The sequence below is a fragment of the Poromitra crassiceps genome (assembly GCF_964638095.1).
Source record: "Poromitra crassiceps genome assembly, chromosome: 4".
Classification (NCBI taxonomy): domain Eukaryota; kingdom Metazoa; phylum Chordata; class Actinopteri; order Beryciformes; family Melamphaidae; genus Poromitra; species Poromitra crassiceps.
The window spans coordinates 65676901-65696007 of record NC_139626.1 but is presented as its reverse complement, the minus strand read 5'-3'; the positions used below and the strand labels follow the sequence as shown (position 1 = coordinate 65696007).

The following is a 19107-nucleotide window of genomic DNA, read 5'->3' as shown; positions in this document are numbered from 1 at the left end:
CCAACTATCACTGCATAATAATAAGGTTGGAACCCAACTGACTTCCAACTATCACTGCATAATAATAAGGTAGGAACCCAACTGACTTCCAACTATCACTGCATAATAATAAGGTAGGAACCCAAACAAGCATAAAACAGCCTGAGATCTATTGAAATGTATGGTCCGGTGGAGGCTATGCAGTGTGTACCTGTTTGTTTTTAATGTATTTCACTGGGAACTGTCTTTGGATGTAGGCTATCATGTCAACTCATTATGATTGTCTGACACCTGCAGTGTCTATTAGGCACTGATTTGTGCCACGGTTTTACATAATTGCCATGTCCCCATTGGCTGATTGTTTTCTCCTGTTGCCTATTTAACAGGTCTTATTTCTCTTTTGTACCAAATACCAGATGAAGGTCGGTTGACCGAAATGTTGCATTTTTATTGAATAAAAGTCTTGCTTAAAGTGAAGTCATTGTGCGGGAGCTTTCTGCCTCTTCAACTTTAAGTGGTTCCCAACCTTATGGTCGCGACCCTAAGTGGGGTTGCCTTGAATTCAAATAGGGTCGCCTGAAATTTCTAAAAAAAACAAAAAACAGAAAAACAATTACACCCAACCCAATATACTACTACCGATGATGATTAGGGTCACTTGCGATTTTTTTTTTTTTTTTACTTATTTTTTAGTTCTCAGTTTAAAGTGATAATCTCAAAGATTTCAGCTTTGTTCTCTTGGGTGACACCTATGGCTATTAGTGGTAATTGCAGGTCAGAATTAAAGTCAGAATTCTCAGATTAAAGTCAGAATTCTGCAGGGGAAAAGAAGCATACTATGTGACATCACTGACGATGTGACTGATGACATTATCGATGGTGTACCGGAATTTGAATGTCGCGGGGCCCTAGATTTTTGCGATGTCAAAATAGGGTCACGAGCCAAAAAAGGCTGGGAACCCCTGGACTAGACTAATAGGACGCTTGCATAACACAACGGGGTGTTCAACGCACCACTGTTTCCGCTTACATAAAGGTTTTGTTGGAGCTGAACTCATCCCTCAGCCCTCTCTGTTCACTGAGGAGCGACCCCACGGATCCAAGCAGACTGCAGCCAGAGAGAGAGAGAGAGAGAGACACAGAAGCCATTTTCCCACATGCGCTTTTTACCGCTAAATGACCGGAAAGCAGTCTAATGCCTTCATGTGTGAAAGTTGTTTTCCGGTATAAGCGCGACCCCGTCATCGCGGACATTTCACCAGTTTCGAGCCAGTCAGAAGAGCGGTATGCCGCGATAAGGGACACAAGTGTGAAACGTGTCAAGTCATTTGCCGGTCCTTCTCATGGGCGAGGTGTACACATGTTGCTTAATGTTCCAGCGGGCATAATCTAATCATTCGCGCACATTAAAGCAAACTGGCTAAATGATCTTGTGATAATAAGAGCGGTATGTCAGCTTCATGTGTGGGCATGCCGATTTCCCCCTCTCCCCTCTCTGCTGCCTGCTCGCTCTCTGGCCAGTCCTTCAGTCCTCCTCCTTCAGTCAGCAGCCCGACAGGGACACAGACAGCTCTGAGAGTCTTGCAAGCCGCCCAATGCTTGTTGAGAAAGCAAATGCACAAAGCGAAATGTGGAAGTATTTTGCTTACGTTGCCGACAGCGAAGGCAAGCCCGGACACATCAAACGAAGCCAGTCTGTAAAAAGTGCTTCAACGCGACGCAGGTGAACAGATAAACATCGAACCAGCCAGGCTATTTCTCTCAGACACGGATCCCAACTTCTTCAAATATTTCAGTTCAAAGACTGGTTAGCGAATGTGAATGATACAACATACATGCCCTCTTAAGTCAAACGAGTGTGATTTATTGTGTGACAAGCGAACTTATTTCACCATCGGAGTTTTGCTGACCCCCAAAATAAGGAGGATTCCCCATCCAAGTGCACACGTCACTCCCCACCTGCTCTGCATGCCGCCCCGCCCCCCAACATACAGGCAATTTCGCTGCTATATTCACACATGCGAGCGCTTAGGTGTGAAGGGAAATTCCGGGAAATGGCCGATATTGATTTACAGGTAATTTTCCTGTACGCATGTGTGAAAACGGCTAGAGAGACAGAGAGAGAGAGAGAGATTCAAGATCCTTTATTGTCATTGTCATTTTCACAACAATGAAATTGAAGTGATTTGATTTGATTTGACGGTTACAAATTGAAATACAATGTACTAAACAAAGTACAGACACGAATCTCAAGGAATAACATCAAGGATAAAGCACAATAAAGTCGAGACTTATTTCCATTGTGGTCCTTGGTCTTAAACAGGTATAAAAAAACAATATAAACATGAAAATAATTAACAGATACATTCATACAGTACGAATTATGCAGTGAGAGGCAAGAAACATACACATCAAAATACACAGAGCTTAGGCATGGACTTGTTCGAAAAGCCACAATTTGACGTTATTCTTAAAAACACCTTGGCTGCTTGTATATTTTAAGTGGAGGGGCAACATGTTCCAGTTTGTAGCCCCGATAAATCTAAAGGAGCATTTACCTAAGTTTGTTTTAAAACCAGGTAGACACAAGTCAGCAGTACTGGCTCTAGTGTTGTAGGAGTGTGTATCTCCACTCCTCTGAAAGTGACTGCTGAGATAGTCAGGGGCTCTGTTGTTATAGATGTTATGGACCATGTTAAGTTGGAGCTGGACATACCTAGCATCCACGGGGAGCCAGCCCACCTTCTGGAAGAGTTCTTTGCCCACATGGTCTCTACTAGGGCTAGGCCTAGAGTTAGCCTTATTAATCGGTTCTGGGAAACCTGCAGTTTCTCCTTTAAAACCTTGGTCAGACCTCCGTACCAAGAAGAGATGGCATAATCAAAGCAAGAGGAAACAAAAGAGTTGGCTAACAGAAAAAGACTGGCCTGGTCCAGAAAGGGGGCTTTTCTGGCCAGACAGAAAGACAGAGAGAGAGAGAGACAGCCAGAGGGAGAGAGAGAGCGTGTTTGTCTACTGGGTAATGGTATAATGCTGGACTGCCTGTGTGTCAGTGTGCAGAGCCTGTTCACATCACGTGTTGAAGTTGTAATGATATGCGGGGAGAGAGATAGAGAGAGAGAGAGAGAGAGAGAGAGAGAGAGACGGTACGTCCCTTGAGGGGAACACTCGTCTTGCTGCAGCTGCTGTTGTCAATAGAAAATAACATGTTAATGTCTAGACCCCCAAATAAGATGATGCCCCTTTTTCAGATGTATTTCCAGTAGAGAAAATGTCTCAGCAGTGTTGGCAAACCACTCGCAGCCCACCTGCAGTACCTCCCCGCCCCACCAGTCGGCCGCAGCGCATACTTTGGGAATCACTGGTCTAGAAAATGTGCTCAAGGAGACCGGCACACTATTGGTCAGCCGCCACTGTTCAGCAGTGACCTCAGCAGCATTATTCACAGTCAAAGCTTTGTCTCTGTTGTGTTGAAGAGTCCAGCAGCAGAGAGCAGACTCACCTGAGCCCAGCTGTGTGTCCATCAAGAGTTACTGGTCTAGTCATTATCATGTTAGTTACAGCATCAAAGTCTTCTTCATAAAGACACAGACACCTTCACTGTCTTCATGTTTCTATCAGGATGCAGCAGCAGAGAGCAGACTCACCTGAGCTCAGCTGTGTGTCCATGAAGAGTGGCAAGTCTATGGATAAACATCCTGCATTTAAAAGACAACCACCTTCTGAAACAAAGTAAGTCAACATAATATGTTACTATATAATGTTATCATTAACAAAGCATTTATCATGTTATCATTAACAAAGTCTTATAAAGAACAAATCCATCAGAAGAGATTAAGATATTAACAATATGTAACATTGCTCTTGTTTTTATGTATGGATTTGAACTGGTGACCTTCTGGCCAAAAAGCTGCTGAAAATGATTTTATTTTGTCTCCTCTTTCTATCAGGACTCAGCAGCAGAGAGCAGACTCTCCTGAGCCCAGCTGTGTGTCCATGAAGAGTGACTGGTCTATGGACCCACCTCGAAACTTTAAAGATACAGATCCTTCTGAAAAGATGTAAGTCATTATCATGTTAGTTACAGCATCAAAGTATTCTTCATAAAGACACAGATACCTTCACTGTGTTCATAATGTTTCTATCAGGACTCAGCAGCAGAGAGCAGACTCCCCTGAGCCCAGCTGTGTGTCCATGAAGAGTGGCTGGTCTATGGATAACCATCCTGAATTTAAAAGACAACCAACTTCTGAAACAAAGTAAGTCAACATAATATGTTACTACATAATGTTATCATTAACAAAGCATTATAAAGAACAAATCGCTCAGAAGAGATTAATATATTAACTCATTGAGTGCCAGCCACTTTTGGAGAACGGACGCTCCCAGTTTCAGAGCGTTTTCAGTGATTTCTCGAGGCCCACAGAATATTGTGTGATATTACTATGTAAACACCGAACACGCAAAAAGAACAAGGAGACTCTATTGTATCATCAGCAAAAAAAAGTTTATTGATACCATTTTCCGTTCTTTAGTTATCAGCCGGAGAAGATAGGTCAAAAACAGCAAATACAGGCATTTCTATCTAGAAGCTGAGATATTCAGCCTTTTGTGAAATGCAGCATTTCAAGCACATTCACTGACTCTAGCTAATATTTTCTGATGTAGTGACGTGGTGTAGTAGTGTGCTGCCCTGGGTGCCCCACCCCCCTCTCCCCCCCTCAGCTACAAACTCCTCCCCACACTAGTAACACACAGCCTCACGCACCCAGCGTCTATTTTCGGAGTGCTTTTTGTTCGCCGCCTCCCAGGCAGCGCAACAAGGAAATGCCAAGCCGGACTGCAGGGAAAGGGTTGGCACTTCGGCGTCGGGTGCTGCCTTTCTGGCGGCTAATCGTGTGAAGAAACTATGCAGACAGACAGACAGAGGCAGAGGAGCTCAGTTGTGTGCGCGGATTGACTGCTGTTGCCAGGCACCGTCAGTTGCAGCCAGAGCAATCTACATGGCTCTGGGCTGCAGCATGAGCGGTTTCTCTTTGATCAGGGGGCTTTTTCAGGCTATATTTCGGACATTTCTCTAATCTGGAGAGCACTGTCGCCACCTGATGAGTCCGTAAAATAGGTTATACAGCTTCAATAGCTACAATATTTGTACAGGACATACATAAGGCTTTGATCCACGTCCCACCGTCAAAAAAGGCAATTGACGGCAATCGTCGTCTTTGGCACTCTACGTTAGTATTCGAATTGACGACAACTGTCGTCATTGGCACTCAATGAGTTAACAATAACGTAACATTTCTCTTGTTTGTTTTCTTTTTTTTTTACCAGAAGGTTTATGTAGGGATTTGAACTGTGACCTTCTCGTCAAAATCCAGATTTTCTTGAGGTTAAACCTCCTCTTTTTTGTCAATCCTGTTTCTATCAGGATGCAACAGCAGAGAGCAGACTCTCCTGAGCTCAGCTGTGTGTCCATGAAGAGTGACTGGTCTATGCATCCACCTGGAAACTTTAAAAGTCAAAATTATTCTAAAACAAAGTAAGTCAACATACTGTTGTTACGATATCATGTTAGCATTACAAAAGCATTTTAAAGAACGAAACCCTCAGAAGAGATGAAGATATTAACAATAAGGTAACATTGCTCTTGCTCTGACCTGAGCAGAGTTCTCCAGGAGTCAACACTTTGTGGTGAAACCAGCTTATCTGTATCATCAGAACAGTGGATTATGCACTCCATCTTTGATATGGTAGTAGGCTGTTATTTGCTTGTTCACCGGTAGCCATATTATATATAATATTCTAAAACGGCTCTCTCAAATCAAGCAATCTGATTGGTTCACAGCCATTGTATAAATCCCGTAACCCACTCCAATAACCCATGGCCATGGGTTATTAGTTGCCATGGCAACTCTCTTACTAAAAGGCTTTGGTTACCTCAAATGACAATGTAGAAAAAACAAATGGCGGAGACAGCTGTCAGATCCTTGTGAATCGATCTTCGCTTATAACTTTACTAATACTTCGCAGGAAATTATGTTTTGTACAAGAATAGATGCGGGCTAATGTCTTCTTTGCAAAAAAAAAGGCTGTTAACCCTGCATTTAACCCCGCATTTAACCCCGTAACGTTAGTTGGTGTCGGGCTTTGCAGAAAGCTCTCAGCTTCTCAGCAAGCGCTGAGAATGCAGCGCTGCGCTCGAGCTGCGTGTCGGGCTTTGCAGAAAGCTCTCAGCTTCTCAGCAAGCGCCAGGATTGGCCAATGTCAACTTCAGTCTCCAGAACGATCCAATCAAATCACCCGCACGTCTATCTTCTTGCTAGAGGTCCCGCCTTACAGTAGTGTTTCAACTGACTCTATCAGAATGCCATGCCAGTCGGACTTATAGTATTATTATTATTATTATATTATCATACTTGGAAACCGTTTTATAAAAGCAATATAGCACTCGAGCTGCGTGTGTTGTGGCATATATCCTGCTGCTCAGCGGGATATATTTGCCACAACACACTGGCTCTCATGCTATATTGCTTAATTATATTATATATTATATAACATATTATATAACATATTTTATAACATACAATCAGAACTCATCATTTATTTGATGCAAAACTGTATTAATCTGTCAGTACTTTGTGAAAAACAGGTTCAGTATGTTGAACAGCTACAGACAGGTTATGGATGAGGCATTAAACTTGATTTGCAGTATATTAAATAAATGTTGTCACGATACCCAACAACATTGGCATATTAACATGGTGGATGAGTTGAGTTCCCCTGCCTCCCCTGATATGTGAAGCGCTTTTAGTATCTAGAAAGGTGCTATATAAATCCAATGTATTATCAATATTATTATCATTATTATTATGATCATTATCATTATTATTATAAAAGACCAAGGATGTTGAATGGTGATGTGATGCCTCATCAGTGTTTGCAGTTTTGTAGATTGTCTTTCTTTGGACTTTTGGAAGTCAGACCTTTGGCCCAGTCCTCAGGAATGACATTTCTGTCCCAGATGTTTGTGAACAGGTCTGTGAGGACCTTAACTGAGGTGTTGAGCTCAGTCTTCAGTATCCAGATGTTTGTGAACAGGTCTGTGAGGACCTTAACTGAGGTGTTGAGGTCAGTCTTCAGTATCCAGATGTTTGTGAACAGGTCTGTGAGGACCTTAACTGAGGTGTTGAGCTCAGTCTTCAGTATCCAGATGTTTGTGAACAGGTCTGTGAGGACCTTAACTGATGTGTTGAGGTCAGTCTTCAGTATCCAGATGTTTGTGAACAGGTCTGTGAGGACCTTAACTGAGGTGTTGAGCTCAGTCTTCAGTATCCAGATGTTTGTGAACAGGTCTATGAGGACCTTAACTGAGGTGTTGAGCTCAGTCTTCAGTATCCAGATGTTTGTGAACAGGTCTGTGAGGACCTTAACTGAGGTGTTGAGGTCAGTCTTCAGTATCCAGATGTTTGTGAACAGGTCTGTGAGGACCTTAACTGATGTGTTGAGGTCAGTCTTCAGTATACAGATGTTTGTGAACAGGTCTGTGAGGACCTTAAATGAGGTGTTGAGGTCAGTCTTCAGTATCCAGGTGTGAATGGAGTCAATGCCTGCAGTTTTCTCCTTCTTTGTTACTGTAATGCAGTGGTACTCATCCTTGTCCTACTCAGGAGCCACACTGACAACAAAAAGAAGCTTTGCAAGATGCACAATAAAAAAAAAAGTCAATTTCCTCCCATTATTTTATTAGATTTTTATTTATTTATGTACTTTAAGTAGGACTTAAAAGAGCCACAACTACCCATAAAGGAGCCGCATGTGGCTCTAGAGCCTCGCGTTGTATATCACTGCTTTAATGGCACTCTGGCTTATGTTTGAGTCAGGGGGCTGGTGTTGATGTTGAGTATGTTATCTGCAGGTGTGGGGGGTTAGCAGGATGTTCTGGTTCAGGGCGCTGAAGGACTTCATGAAAGTACTGCATCCATCTGTTAAGAGGTTGGCCTCTATCTTCCCAAAAGCGGGAATTTAGCGTTTGCGCTCGTTTAACGCCGTGCATAATGCAAATTGGGGGCGGACACAAGCGCATGCCTGTTATAATTGTACTGGGCATTGGCTGCCACATGCCAAAACAGGTGCTAAAATGTGGGGATAGATGGCATTATCCTATCGTCAGCAGCATGCAATTACTTTGCGCTAAGAGTTTTTAAAAGGACCTCTTACGCGCTAAATACCTTGCTGCACTGGAGCGCACCGTAATCTCCGCACTGCGCAGCATAGAAACGTCATTACGCACGGACGTGCCACCCCAGGACATCAAATTCTGCTGCTAAAATTGGGTAACCAGCAGATTATTCGGTGAGGCAATCAACTATAATTCACTGAGAAACTTTTATCACATTGCAAGGAGGGGTTATGGTAAATGAATTGAGAAAACGTGTACATTGTAGCCTACTTGCAATAGGCTATTCACTTTCACCTGCTATAACCCGGAGGGTCGTTGGCATCACAGCCAATCTGGCACAAGTCTCGGCACGAGTCGAGTTTTAATTGAGTCCACTGTAAATCCTCAAATCTTTTATTTTGTCTCCGCCGTTTACCCGCTGCAAACACGTTTGTATTGTCCCACCCCAATCAACAAAATAACCCGAATTGCATCAAAACTCAGATGTTTTTAACAGGTATATGATGTGATGGTGTCGTTATGAGATATATATACTTTTATTTTTATTTTTTATTTAACCTTTATTTAACCAGGTAAGTCATTAACTCATTGAGTGCCAGCCACTTTTGGAGAACGGACGCTCCCAGTGCCAGAGTTTCAGAGCGTTTTCAGTGATTTCTCGAGGCCCACAGAATATTGTGTGATATTACTATGTAAACACCGAACACGCACAAAGAACGATGAGACTCTATTGTATCAGCAGCAAAAAAAAAGTTTATTGATATCATTTTCCGTTCTTTAGTTATCAGCCGGAGAAGATAGGTCAAAAACAGAAAAAATTGGCGTTTCCATCTAGAAGCTGAGATATTGAGCCTTTTGTGAAATATAGCATTTCAAGCACATGACTGACTCTGAAGGTAACATTTTCTGATGTGACACCTCAAAAATAATTTACTTCAATAAAACAGTGAAAACAAAGGAATTTTGTTTGGCAAAATAATATTTTTTAGCTGCAACCAGCAGCGCTGGCCCCTGCGTGCGCAGACCCTACACCTTATTGCTGGTCTTGATTTACTGCTGGTGGGCATCAGATAGCTTGTTTGCCTGTCTCTGTCAATCGAGCCTGCTGTGTGGGTGTTGTGTGTTGTACGCTGCCCTGCGTGCCCAGGCCCGGCTCCAGACCCACATGACAGAGGGGGCCCGTCATTTGCTTGGGGGGGCCAGAGGCCTTGGGGAAAAATTGGGCGTTTTCTTTTTTCTAGTATTTTATTTTTCCAATTTTCAGAGCATAAGAACAAAAAGAAGCTCAGACACAGGAAGAAGAAGAAAAAAAATATACATATATATTATCAACATTCCAACACCAGAATGGGGCTACAGGCGCATAATAAGGTGCTTATGTTATGTGCTTATATATAAGAGGTGTTGCACACATGGGACTACCACGCAAAGTGTCCATGAGAGAACAACAGCAACAGCTGGGCAAGTTACAGTACTTGTCACTTTTAACCTCAGCCAGGAACAGGTCCCATGATAGTTGAACATTTATTCAGTGAGTGGTCCTCAGGAACCTGAGTCTCTCTCCATACATATAACTGAGACCATATCCATCAGCCACAGCTGAAAGGAAGGAGAGGGGAATATCTTATTTTAAATGACTAGCTCACTCACTAGCATTGCAGGCACATGCAAATAGCACAAACAACACAACAGCTGCAGCAAGCAAGAGCATATTGTAGTGACAAATTCTATTATTATTATTACTGATTGATATCTGACTTTATATTGCACATCTGTATAGATTTTTTAATTAATTATGTTAAATACATAATATATATACTACCTGTATATTATATAGTATTATTCTATTATTATTATTACTGATTGATATCTGACTTTATATTGCACATCTGTATAGATTTTTAAATTAATTATGTTAAATACATAATATATATAATACCTGTATATTATATAGTATTATTCTATTATTATTATTACTGATTGATATCTGACTTTATATTGCACATCTGTATAGATTTTTTAATTAATTATGTTAAATACATAATATATATAATACCTGTATATTATATAGTATTATGTATAGCATATTGCAATATTGTAGGGACAAATTGTAATAGACTGATGACTAGCAGAATGAAAACAGATGGTTGGAGATATTGAAATACTGTATGTTATTGTATACATATAAACAGCATGAGAGAACAACAGCTGCATTTATAGGCCCAATGCTTGTCAACAACACTGACTGAATAGCAGAAAAGATCAATACAGTAACATGAAAATAGTGTACTCACCCAGACACCGCCGCTCCTCTAAAAAAGTTGGAGACGCCGTTTTTCCTTGTGGAATCTCCTCAGTAAACGGTCATTCCACTCATCCCGGCATTTTTTGGTCAAGTCTTTCTCAAAGCCTAGTTGAATCAGATGGGCTTTGCGCGCATGAAGCATGCTCCGTCGGTGATCACTGAAAACATTTTTCAATGCTGAAAACGAGTTCTCACAGGTGGCAGTCGAGGCCCCAAATGTTAAAGCAGATTTGAACGCGATCATGACACTTGGCATTGCCTCAAGGGTTTTGTGGAAGCTGCTGATAAGTGTTTTCATTGTCCATTTCCCATCCTCTGCGCCTGCGGGCATGGGGCCTTCCATTTGTGTGCGTAAAAACTGTCGGGCGACAGCATACTCGGCATCTACAAGATTAGTGCTGGTTAACTCCAAGAGGGGCCTCACTTTGTCTGTGTCCAAAAACATTTCACTCTCTGGATCAAGTGCAACCAGTGCTTCCATGAGTGTGCTGTTACGCTCTCCAAAGCGCCGTGCCATCTCTCCACACACTGCATCAATACAGCTATAAAACAGTCTCTTTAATTCTGTGGCTGTGTCCTCGCCCTGGTCACTTGAGCTTCGCGCTCCTGTAGATTGTTCAACAACATAATCTTGTAGGTTTTTGTTGGCTGTTGTGCGTCTCTTTTTGTTTTGTCCTCTGCGCACTGGTCCCATAACGCACTGAACTCTGTGTCGGTGCGGAGTTCCTGAACACACGTTGTGGCACTGTTCACCAGTTTGACAGCTGTTAGGAGATCCATGTCTTTGCGCTGTAGCATTGTGTTAGGTGGGTCAAGAAGCTGCAGAATCTTCGTAATCAAACGAGCAATAAATCTGAAGCTGGGCTTTGAAATAGCGCGCAGCAGGCCCACTGCTTCCACTCTCACATCTGCTGGAAACCCACGTGTGTGTTCAACATCTGTCAACAGCTGGGAAATGTCCTGATGTGATTTGTTTATAACCTCCACAGTGGCCAAGTGACCAGTCCAGCGTTGGTCAAGCAGACGTCCCCTTTCCCCTTTATAATGAACAGCGACGGTGGGTTTTCTTATGAACTTATACAGGAGGTTACAAATACTGAAGAAATCGGTGATGGGCTGCTGCCTGCACCACCACTAAATGAAGCTGATGATTGAAGCAATGTACGTATGGGACTTCCCTGCCCAATTTATCCTGAATGAGTTTCTGCACTCCACCATGCTTCCCCGACATCAAAGACGCTCCATCATACACTTGGCTGAGTATTTTTTCTGTGCTCAGTCCCGCCTTGGTCAGTTCAGCAAGAACAGTAGTTGTGAGAGTCTTTGCATCCCCTTCCTCTGCAGTGGCTATTGTTAAAAGACGCTCTTTGATGACACAGTTTGCATCAACAAACCGAACAACAATTGAAATATTCTCCCGGCCAGTAGGATCCCTCGTTCCATCAACTTTAATGGTATAAAACGAATCCCCAATTTCTCCGACAATATGCTCTGTCACCAGGGTGCTCATAATTTCAATTATTTCATTTTGGATGTCGTGGGACGTGTAGGTTGCGTTGCGGGGTATGGTCCCTATTATTTTGCCCAACTCTGCATCTTTTTCCAGTGTATACTTAAACAATGCAAGGAAAAGCCCACTGCCTGCTTCTGACATGCTGTCAAATGAGTCATGGTCACCTCTGAAAGGGAGTTGATTTTCAGCTAAAAACGCTATCATATCAACAACAGAAGACACATAATAACGGTTCTGAGACAGCTGATCTGAGTGCACCAGTGTACTTATGTCCTGGCCGGTTTCTTCACGCACCTGTCTCTCCTTCCACAGCGACTCACAGTAGAGGTGCTCTTTTGATGATGCATGTCTGTGTAATCCGCCCCCAGCGCCGGGCCTGTGCGTGCCCCACCCCCCTCCTCCTCCTCCTTCGTGGGAGTGTCTCTGCGCGACTGAGTGTCGCTGCGTTTGCTCTCGCTCTGCTTTTGCTCCGTCTGCACTGAAAAGTGCGCTGCATCCCCCCGCTTTTTCACAGCCTGTCCCGGCTCCCAGCTGAGAATAATGTAACTTTTCAGAAAGAGGCTGGTGTCGGCAACTAAATCATATGGAGGGGCTATTGCAGCGGAGACGGAGGAGCTCAATTGTGGTGTCAGCAGATTGACTGCTGTTCACAGGCACAGCTAACGTTATGCTTCATGCATATCGATGCGATTTCCGTTTCCTCATGACTTCTTCTCTCTTTTCTCCTGGCCTTTCTCTAATCTGGAGAGCACTGGCGCCACCTAATGGGTCCCTAAAATAGCTTTTACACATTCAACAGCCACCATACTTTCACAGGAGATGGATCTGGCTTTGATACACGTCCCACCGTCAAAAAACGCAATTGACGACTTTAGTCGTCTTTGGCACTCAACGTTACTAAAGCAATTGACGACTAAAGTCGTCATTGGCACTCAATGAGTTAAGAACAAATTCTTATTTACAATGGCGACCTGAAACAGTCAATACAGTCAATAGGCCTTCTTCACCTATCCAAATTACGCATGGGAAGAATTACAGCATGCAAACTGTATTAAATGGACTGCAAGATGGGAATCTGGTTTGATTGTAACGCCCAGGCATTGCCAGGCCACACCTGTGAATAATTCTGGTGGTTAACACCACCCAAATCCCGTTTGCGCCGTGCATAAATTATTTGGCACGCCTCTAATCTGCGTTTGCGCCCGTTGTTGTGACGAGTTATGCTTCCCCGCACCACCATGCATCGCCACCATATTTTGGGGCTGTTGTAACTTAAAAACAGAAGGGTCACATCTACCCAAATAATTATATCATTTTTAAACAGTTATGTTTCTGTATAAATCATTACAATATGTTCCCGTTAGTGGGGATGCGTTTTGCTGCTGCCTGGCCGTTGTGCAAAACTCTGCATAACACCTGGACAGCGGACTGCAATCTTCCCTGCTTTAAGGCACGCGCAAACAGTTGCGCAAGCGCCAATAGGGGATATCGCCTGTACGAAGATAGGGCCCGTTGTCTTTTACAGGAGCAGACTGGATGATGTTTTTGCCACAGAGTAGTTTGGTGATTTTGGAAAGCACTTATTTCACCTCTTGGGCAACACAAACAACACAAACAAACAAACTTTTTGCTGATATTATGACATTTCAGTTTGTTCATGTCGAGTCGTCTGCTGCGTTGACTCTGCTGTTTTACTTCCTGGAGTTTCAGTCTGATGTTAGCTGTCATCAGATAGTGGTCACTGTTGGCATTTGTAGCATCAGACTCTAACATCTTGGCAATGATTTCTGTCACTTTGTCACATGACTTTTGCGTTGTATTTGGACGCACACAGTTGGGGTTAGGCAAGGAAAGCCACTTGGCTGGGGTTATGGTTTGGATATGGCTCAAGGTTAGAAACCGAGGGAAATGGAAGCCCCTCCCTCCCCCCTCATGTCGACATTATCTCCTCCAAGGAGATAATGACAATATTTTCCGTGTGTGTGTGTGTGTGTGTGTGTGTGTGTGTGTGTGTGTGTGTGTGTGTGATAATATGACCTCAGACCTATGACGTAATATCACATGTTTTGTTTCCCCCCCAGAGCTCACCAGGAGAGGTCAGAGGTTACCAGTGATCAGTCTGTCCAGGAGCATCAAACAGACCTGGAGTCCATATTTATGGTGTGTAAATAAACAACAAGGCGCTCTTTAGACCAGGGGCCTGTACTACGAATGTTCTATAAAGAAGATCCAGGATCTGTCCCTTGATCTGGTTTGTCTAAACCAGATCAGCTCGATTGTAGTTAACTTGTACTACGAACCTTGTTTGCCACTGGTTTAGTGGAACCAGGTTTTTCTAATCAAGTTGAGAGCGCGTGCACATGAAAATGCCCGTGCACATGAGCTCGTGCCCGCAAAAGAGGCGTGGTTTTTAACAAATAGCCAATCACAATGCAATATGGACCGCTCCAGCTCAGAACCGTAGCTTTTACAGCGCCAGACATGCCTATTTCCTCATTCATCAAAGCCATCTACTACTATGTCAGAATCAAAATCCGCATTGGATATTATTAGTCTGTTCCCAAATGACTGTCTAAAGTTACCACTTTTATTCACATCAGTCATTTATTTGAAGAGCGGTTTCTGCCTCCACGTATCCTACAGCAGCTGAATTCACCCTCTCAATAAACTGCGAGTGGATGTAATGTGTAATGTCTCAGTCCAAAATCTGTATGTATAGACCATTTAGGCTCAACGAATAATAATGATGTCATGATGTGTTTAGTCACACTGATTGAATAATTCCTATAGGCTATCAATAAAAAAAAGAATGATAATAAAATAAAAAAAGCCTTCTGAACTGAATCGACACGGTACGTGCGGGCATAGATTTCATTTATAAAAAATAGCCTATTTTGTGGTCACATATATTGTCAGCAGAGTCGCATATCTCCATATTTCATATAATGATCCTGGAAATATGAAGTTCAATCACATCATACAGGCCAAAAGCAACACAGTTGCAGCTGCAAAATGCAGGAGTAGCCTAGATATGAATCATCTTAACACATTCACTGCCAGCCGTTTTTTTTTTACTGTAGGTAGCTTCTGCCAAGGTTTTTTTTTGAGGATTCTGGCTCATCTTTCAACAGCCGAGGATTATTTTCTGCTAAGATTTTGTGAACACAAAATATCTCAAAAGAACTACCGTAATAGAATGTGTGCTTTCTCTGTCTAAAAGAGTTAGTTTGTAGAGTTAGTAGTTATGTAGGCATTAGCACTTGAATACAGCATGGTTTCAGCGTCTGAAAATTTAAGCTGAGAAAAATGCCTTTTTGTGAAATTCGATAGAACAGTCACTTTAACCATTCATTTTTGGCATCAGTAAGACGTCAGACATCTAAACAATAGTTTTGAACAGTAATTTCCTCCATAACAGCAGGAAACCCCCCTCTCCTTCAAACTCCTCCCTCCATGTGTGTTCTCCTCCTGCCTCCCTGGCTCTGCAGCGGGCGTGTCACAAGCGAGTTGCTGCTGCTGCTGCTGCCTGTCTGCTGGCGGCCGCTCTTTGGGCGAGTCTGGATCGGCTCGCTCGTTTCTTGGGGTTTCGGTTGAGAGCTTTGATGAAGCTTTTGCGATTCTGGTCTTATTTATGCTGCGTGTTTCAAAGTGTGTTCCACCCGTAATCTATTATGCAAATTTGCAATCCCCCACCGCCAGCTCCCTGCGCGAAAGCGAAAGCGTTTTCGCCAATCTATTTTCATGAGAATGGCTTCCTCACGCGGCTGTTTTTGCTTGGCTTTCTCTCGTCTGGAGAGCACTGTCGCCACTTAGTGGGTCGGTAAAATAGATTATACACATTCAATACCTCCCATATTTTAATATGAGATGTAAAAGGGGTTGATCGACGTCCCACCGTCAAATTTTTTTTTTTTTTTAAGACGAGATATCTCGTCAACGGCAGTCAACCGTTTTTTTTTTAAGACGAGATATCTCGTCAACGGCAGTGAACGTGTTAATATGGGATCGCCTGTGTGCAGATGCCTGTGTGCAGATGCACGAGGGGCATCTGGGGGTGGTCAAGGTGAAGCAACGTTGCAGAGATACAGTGTGGTGGCCCCATATAGACTCTGACATAGAGGAGCTGGTGCGTAACTGCGCCTGCTGCCTTCTGAGCGGGAAGACAGGCCAGCCGGCTACAGCACCCCTCACTCCAATCCCTTGGCCGTCTGCACCATGGGAACATATCCAGGTTGACCTCTGTGGGGAGCTCCATGGGGCGCCCGCACATGCGCGCTACCTGGTGGTGCATGACCTGCATTCGAAGTGGCCGGAGGCTGTCGAACTGAGCTCCATCACCACACACACAGTCATCGACCGCCTCACCAACCTGTTTGGGCGCTGGGGCCTACCCAGTGTCATCACAACGGACAATGGGCCCCAATTTGCGTCAGCAGAGTTCTCAGAGTTCCTGGCACTGCGGTCCATCAGACACATCAGGACAGCAGTGTATCACCCGGAGAGTAATGGGGGGGTGGAAAGACTAAATAAAACCCTCAAAAATGGAATCCGAGCCTGCCTGGAGGAAGGGAAAACCTTCAGTGCCGCACTCAACCAAACTCTCCTGACCATCCGGGCATCCAAGCACTCCACCACGGGGGTGTCACCTGCACTGCTCATGATCGGGCGGGAGCTAAAGCAACCACTGGACTGTTTGAGAGCTGAGCCAGCTCCTGCACAAGGGAGGCCAGGGCTCCAGAAAGTCAGAGCCCGGGTCCAAGGTTCACAGGCCCAGATGAAAAGGAGGTTTGATGCCTCTCGAAGAGTACAGACCCCACACTCTCTGCAGGGGACTGGGTCAGGATTAAACATCCCCACCACCAGAACAAGCTGAAGTCATTCTGGTCTGAACCCCTCCAGGTGACTCAGCAGCTGGGTCCGGCCACGTACAGACTGGACAACGGGAGCCGCTGGCATGCAAACCGCCTGCACAGAGTCGCAGCTCCAACAGCACCTGCACCACCCCTGTCTGCAGCGACGGCGCTCGGCTGGCAGCCCAGACCAGGAGCAAATCGGGTGGGGGGTAACCTACCGCCACAGCCAGAGGCTGTTCCCCAGCCTGCACGCCCTCAGAGAGTGAGGGTCCCGCCTGCCTGGCATGGAGACTATGTGACTGGGTGATAAGGGACACAGGGGGTTGTGGACTGAATGTTATGTTCTTTAAATCATCAATGATGACATTATCTCTTCCCTTCTTCTCGTTGGTGTTTTATGGCAGTTGGTATCCTTAATGTTACATTACCGTCTTCTTCTGGATCGTCCCTCCAATATTTTGTATTTTCTTTCAGGAGATCAATAGTGGCAGAGGAAGTTTGCGCTCTTTCTAACTCAGGCTTTAAATGGTTACCAAAGGTGCGTCAGGCCAGGTAGATAGTCCAAACATTGAGAGAAAAAGGCTCGCACACTTTCCAAAGGATGAGGCATATGGATGCAAAAAAACCTTGGCTTTTAATTCACCATAAAGTGCAAAACAAAAGTGAGGTGATACAACAAAAAAGAGAACGTTTCGGTCCTCAGACCATCATCAGCCCTGGTATCAGCTGCTTGTAATGAGCTTAAGTAGGTTTGAAGCCACAGGGAGGAGTCTGTCATGGCTGGGGCAGCACATCAATGATTCAATCAGGGCATTGAGCCTACCAGAAATAAGCTGCAAGCAGAGAACCCACACTACACAAATATATACAGCAAATATACACAGCAAATATACACAGCATTACAATGCATATCATGTACAAACAACTGAGGAGTATTCTATACATATTCCCAGGGTGCGAACTATGGGGGAGCTGGGGGGGCTTTGGCTCCCCTTAAAGAAATAGTAGACCCCCTGAAAACATGACTTGTGAAATTTGGGGGGTCTCTAAATTATTGACTAATATATATTACCCCATGTATTTTCTATTTCTTTTTCTGTACCTTCATAGTGAATAATGCGTAAAATTACGCTATTTTAATCGTATGATTCAGAGTGTGCTCAATCACTGTCAAATTCACTGTAAGCCCCTATACCGACATGCATGTTATTCTTATCATCACCACATCGAAGCGTGGCGGCGCAGGTGCAAATCAAACGTCACTCACGCGGGCAGGTCAGATTTAAAACAACAGCAAGATGTCAAAAAGAAAACAAGGCAGTTTGACAAACTTTACATTCACGAAGAAATGGAAGCAGCCGTCAGTTGAACAGCAACAAGTCGCTTCTACTTCAAACGCAGATGTGGAAAAAGTGACGACGACGTGAAGCTGGAATACCTCCGAGTCCTCCCGCATATGGAGGACTGTTTGTGAGATGGAATGCGTCAGGAACTTCACAGTGAGTGGGACATGTGCGTTATGGAGTGGATAAAAGTGTTGGGCAGAGATATCATGTTCTTGTGGATGCAGTGTATATGGAGAGCAGTGCGCCCGTTTTGCCTTTCTGTGCTCTGTCACCCTCCCTCCCTCTCTGTGTGCGCAGCGCGCTTTTCTCTCTTGGAGAGAAAAGTGGAACACGACAAGAGCTGTATCCGTGTCTTTGAGTGTGCTGATAAACTATAGAATAGAGATCTTACTGTGGTTTTTGCTTTTTAGAGCTGCATGTGGCGTGGAGGATGTGGTCTGGTCATTGGGCTACCCGGCTACTGCTTATGTGATACTGTAGCCTGTATCGGATGTGCTGCTGCCTCAGCCTGCCTGAATCAGACTGTGAACGTTGAAGGGAGGCAGTCCTTTCTGAGGCACGCTCAAGCAGTTGTCCGCGCCGGGTTTGTTCAATCACACAGAATGAGAGTGTTGACACAGGATGATTGGCTTCATGAAAATGTCTGGCAATGGACGATTTGTTGTCATTTCTGCGTATCGCACTTTTATGCTCAATGACACGTGTCTTTATAGGTCTAATTGTTTTGCCTATGTACTGTAACTTGCACGGACATGAGAGGAGATAAATCACTCCAGCAGATGTACATGTGAGACATTGTCTGATGTCAGGTTTTCAAGGTCACCTGACTAGTGAAGGTGTGACACCTCTTGGAATTCTCACATGCTGCACAGTTGTGACAAGGAATGAAGCCAGTCATCCCATCCAAACGTCTCTGTACAGGAACAGATTGG

General features: G+C 44.1%; 2 protein-coding genes across 2 annotated transcripts in view; both read left to right on the top strand.

Moving 5' to 3' along the window:
- LOC310775420 (NACHT, LRR and PYD domains-containing protein 3-like) overlaps positions 1-19107 on the top strand; it is an 888839-nt gene that overhangs the window by 718994 nt on the left and 150738 nt on the right. The window lies entirely within an intron of this gene.
- Positions 5420-19107, top strand: part of LOC310775424 (NLR family CARD domain-containing protein 3-like) — a 64998-nt gene continuing 51310 nt past the window's right edge. Inside the window, exons 1-2 of the mRNA XM_083635574.1 lie at positions 5420-5518; positions 14058-14136. Coding sequence (XP_083491700.1) covers positions 5454-5518; positions 14058-14136 — 144 coding nt within the window. The 5' untranslated portion in view covers positions 5420-5453. The remainder of the gene's footprint in view (positions 5519-14057; positions 14137-19107) is intronic.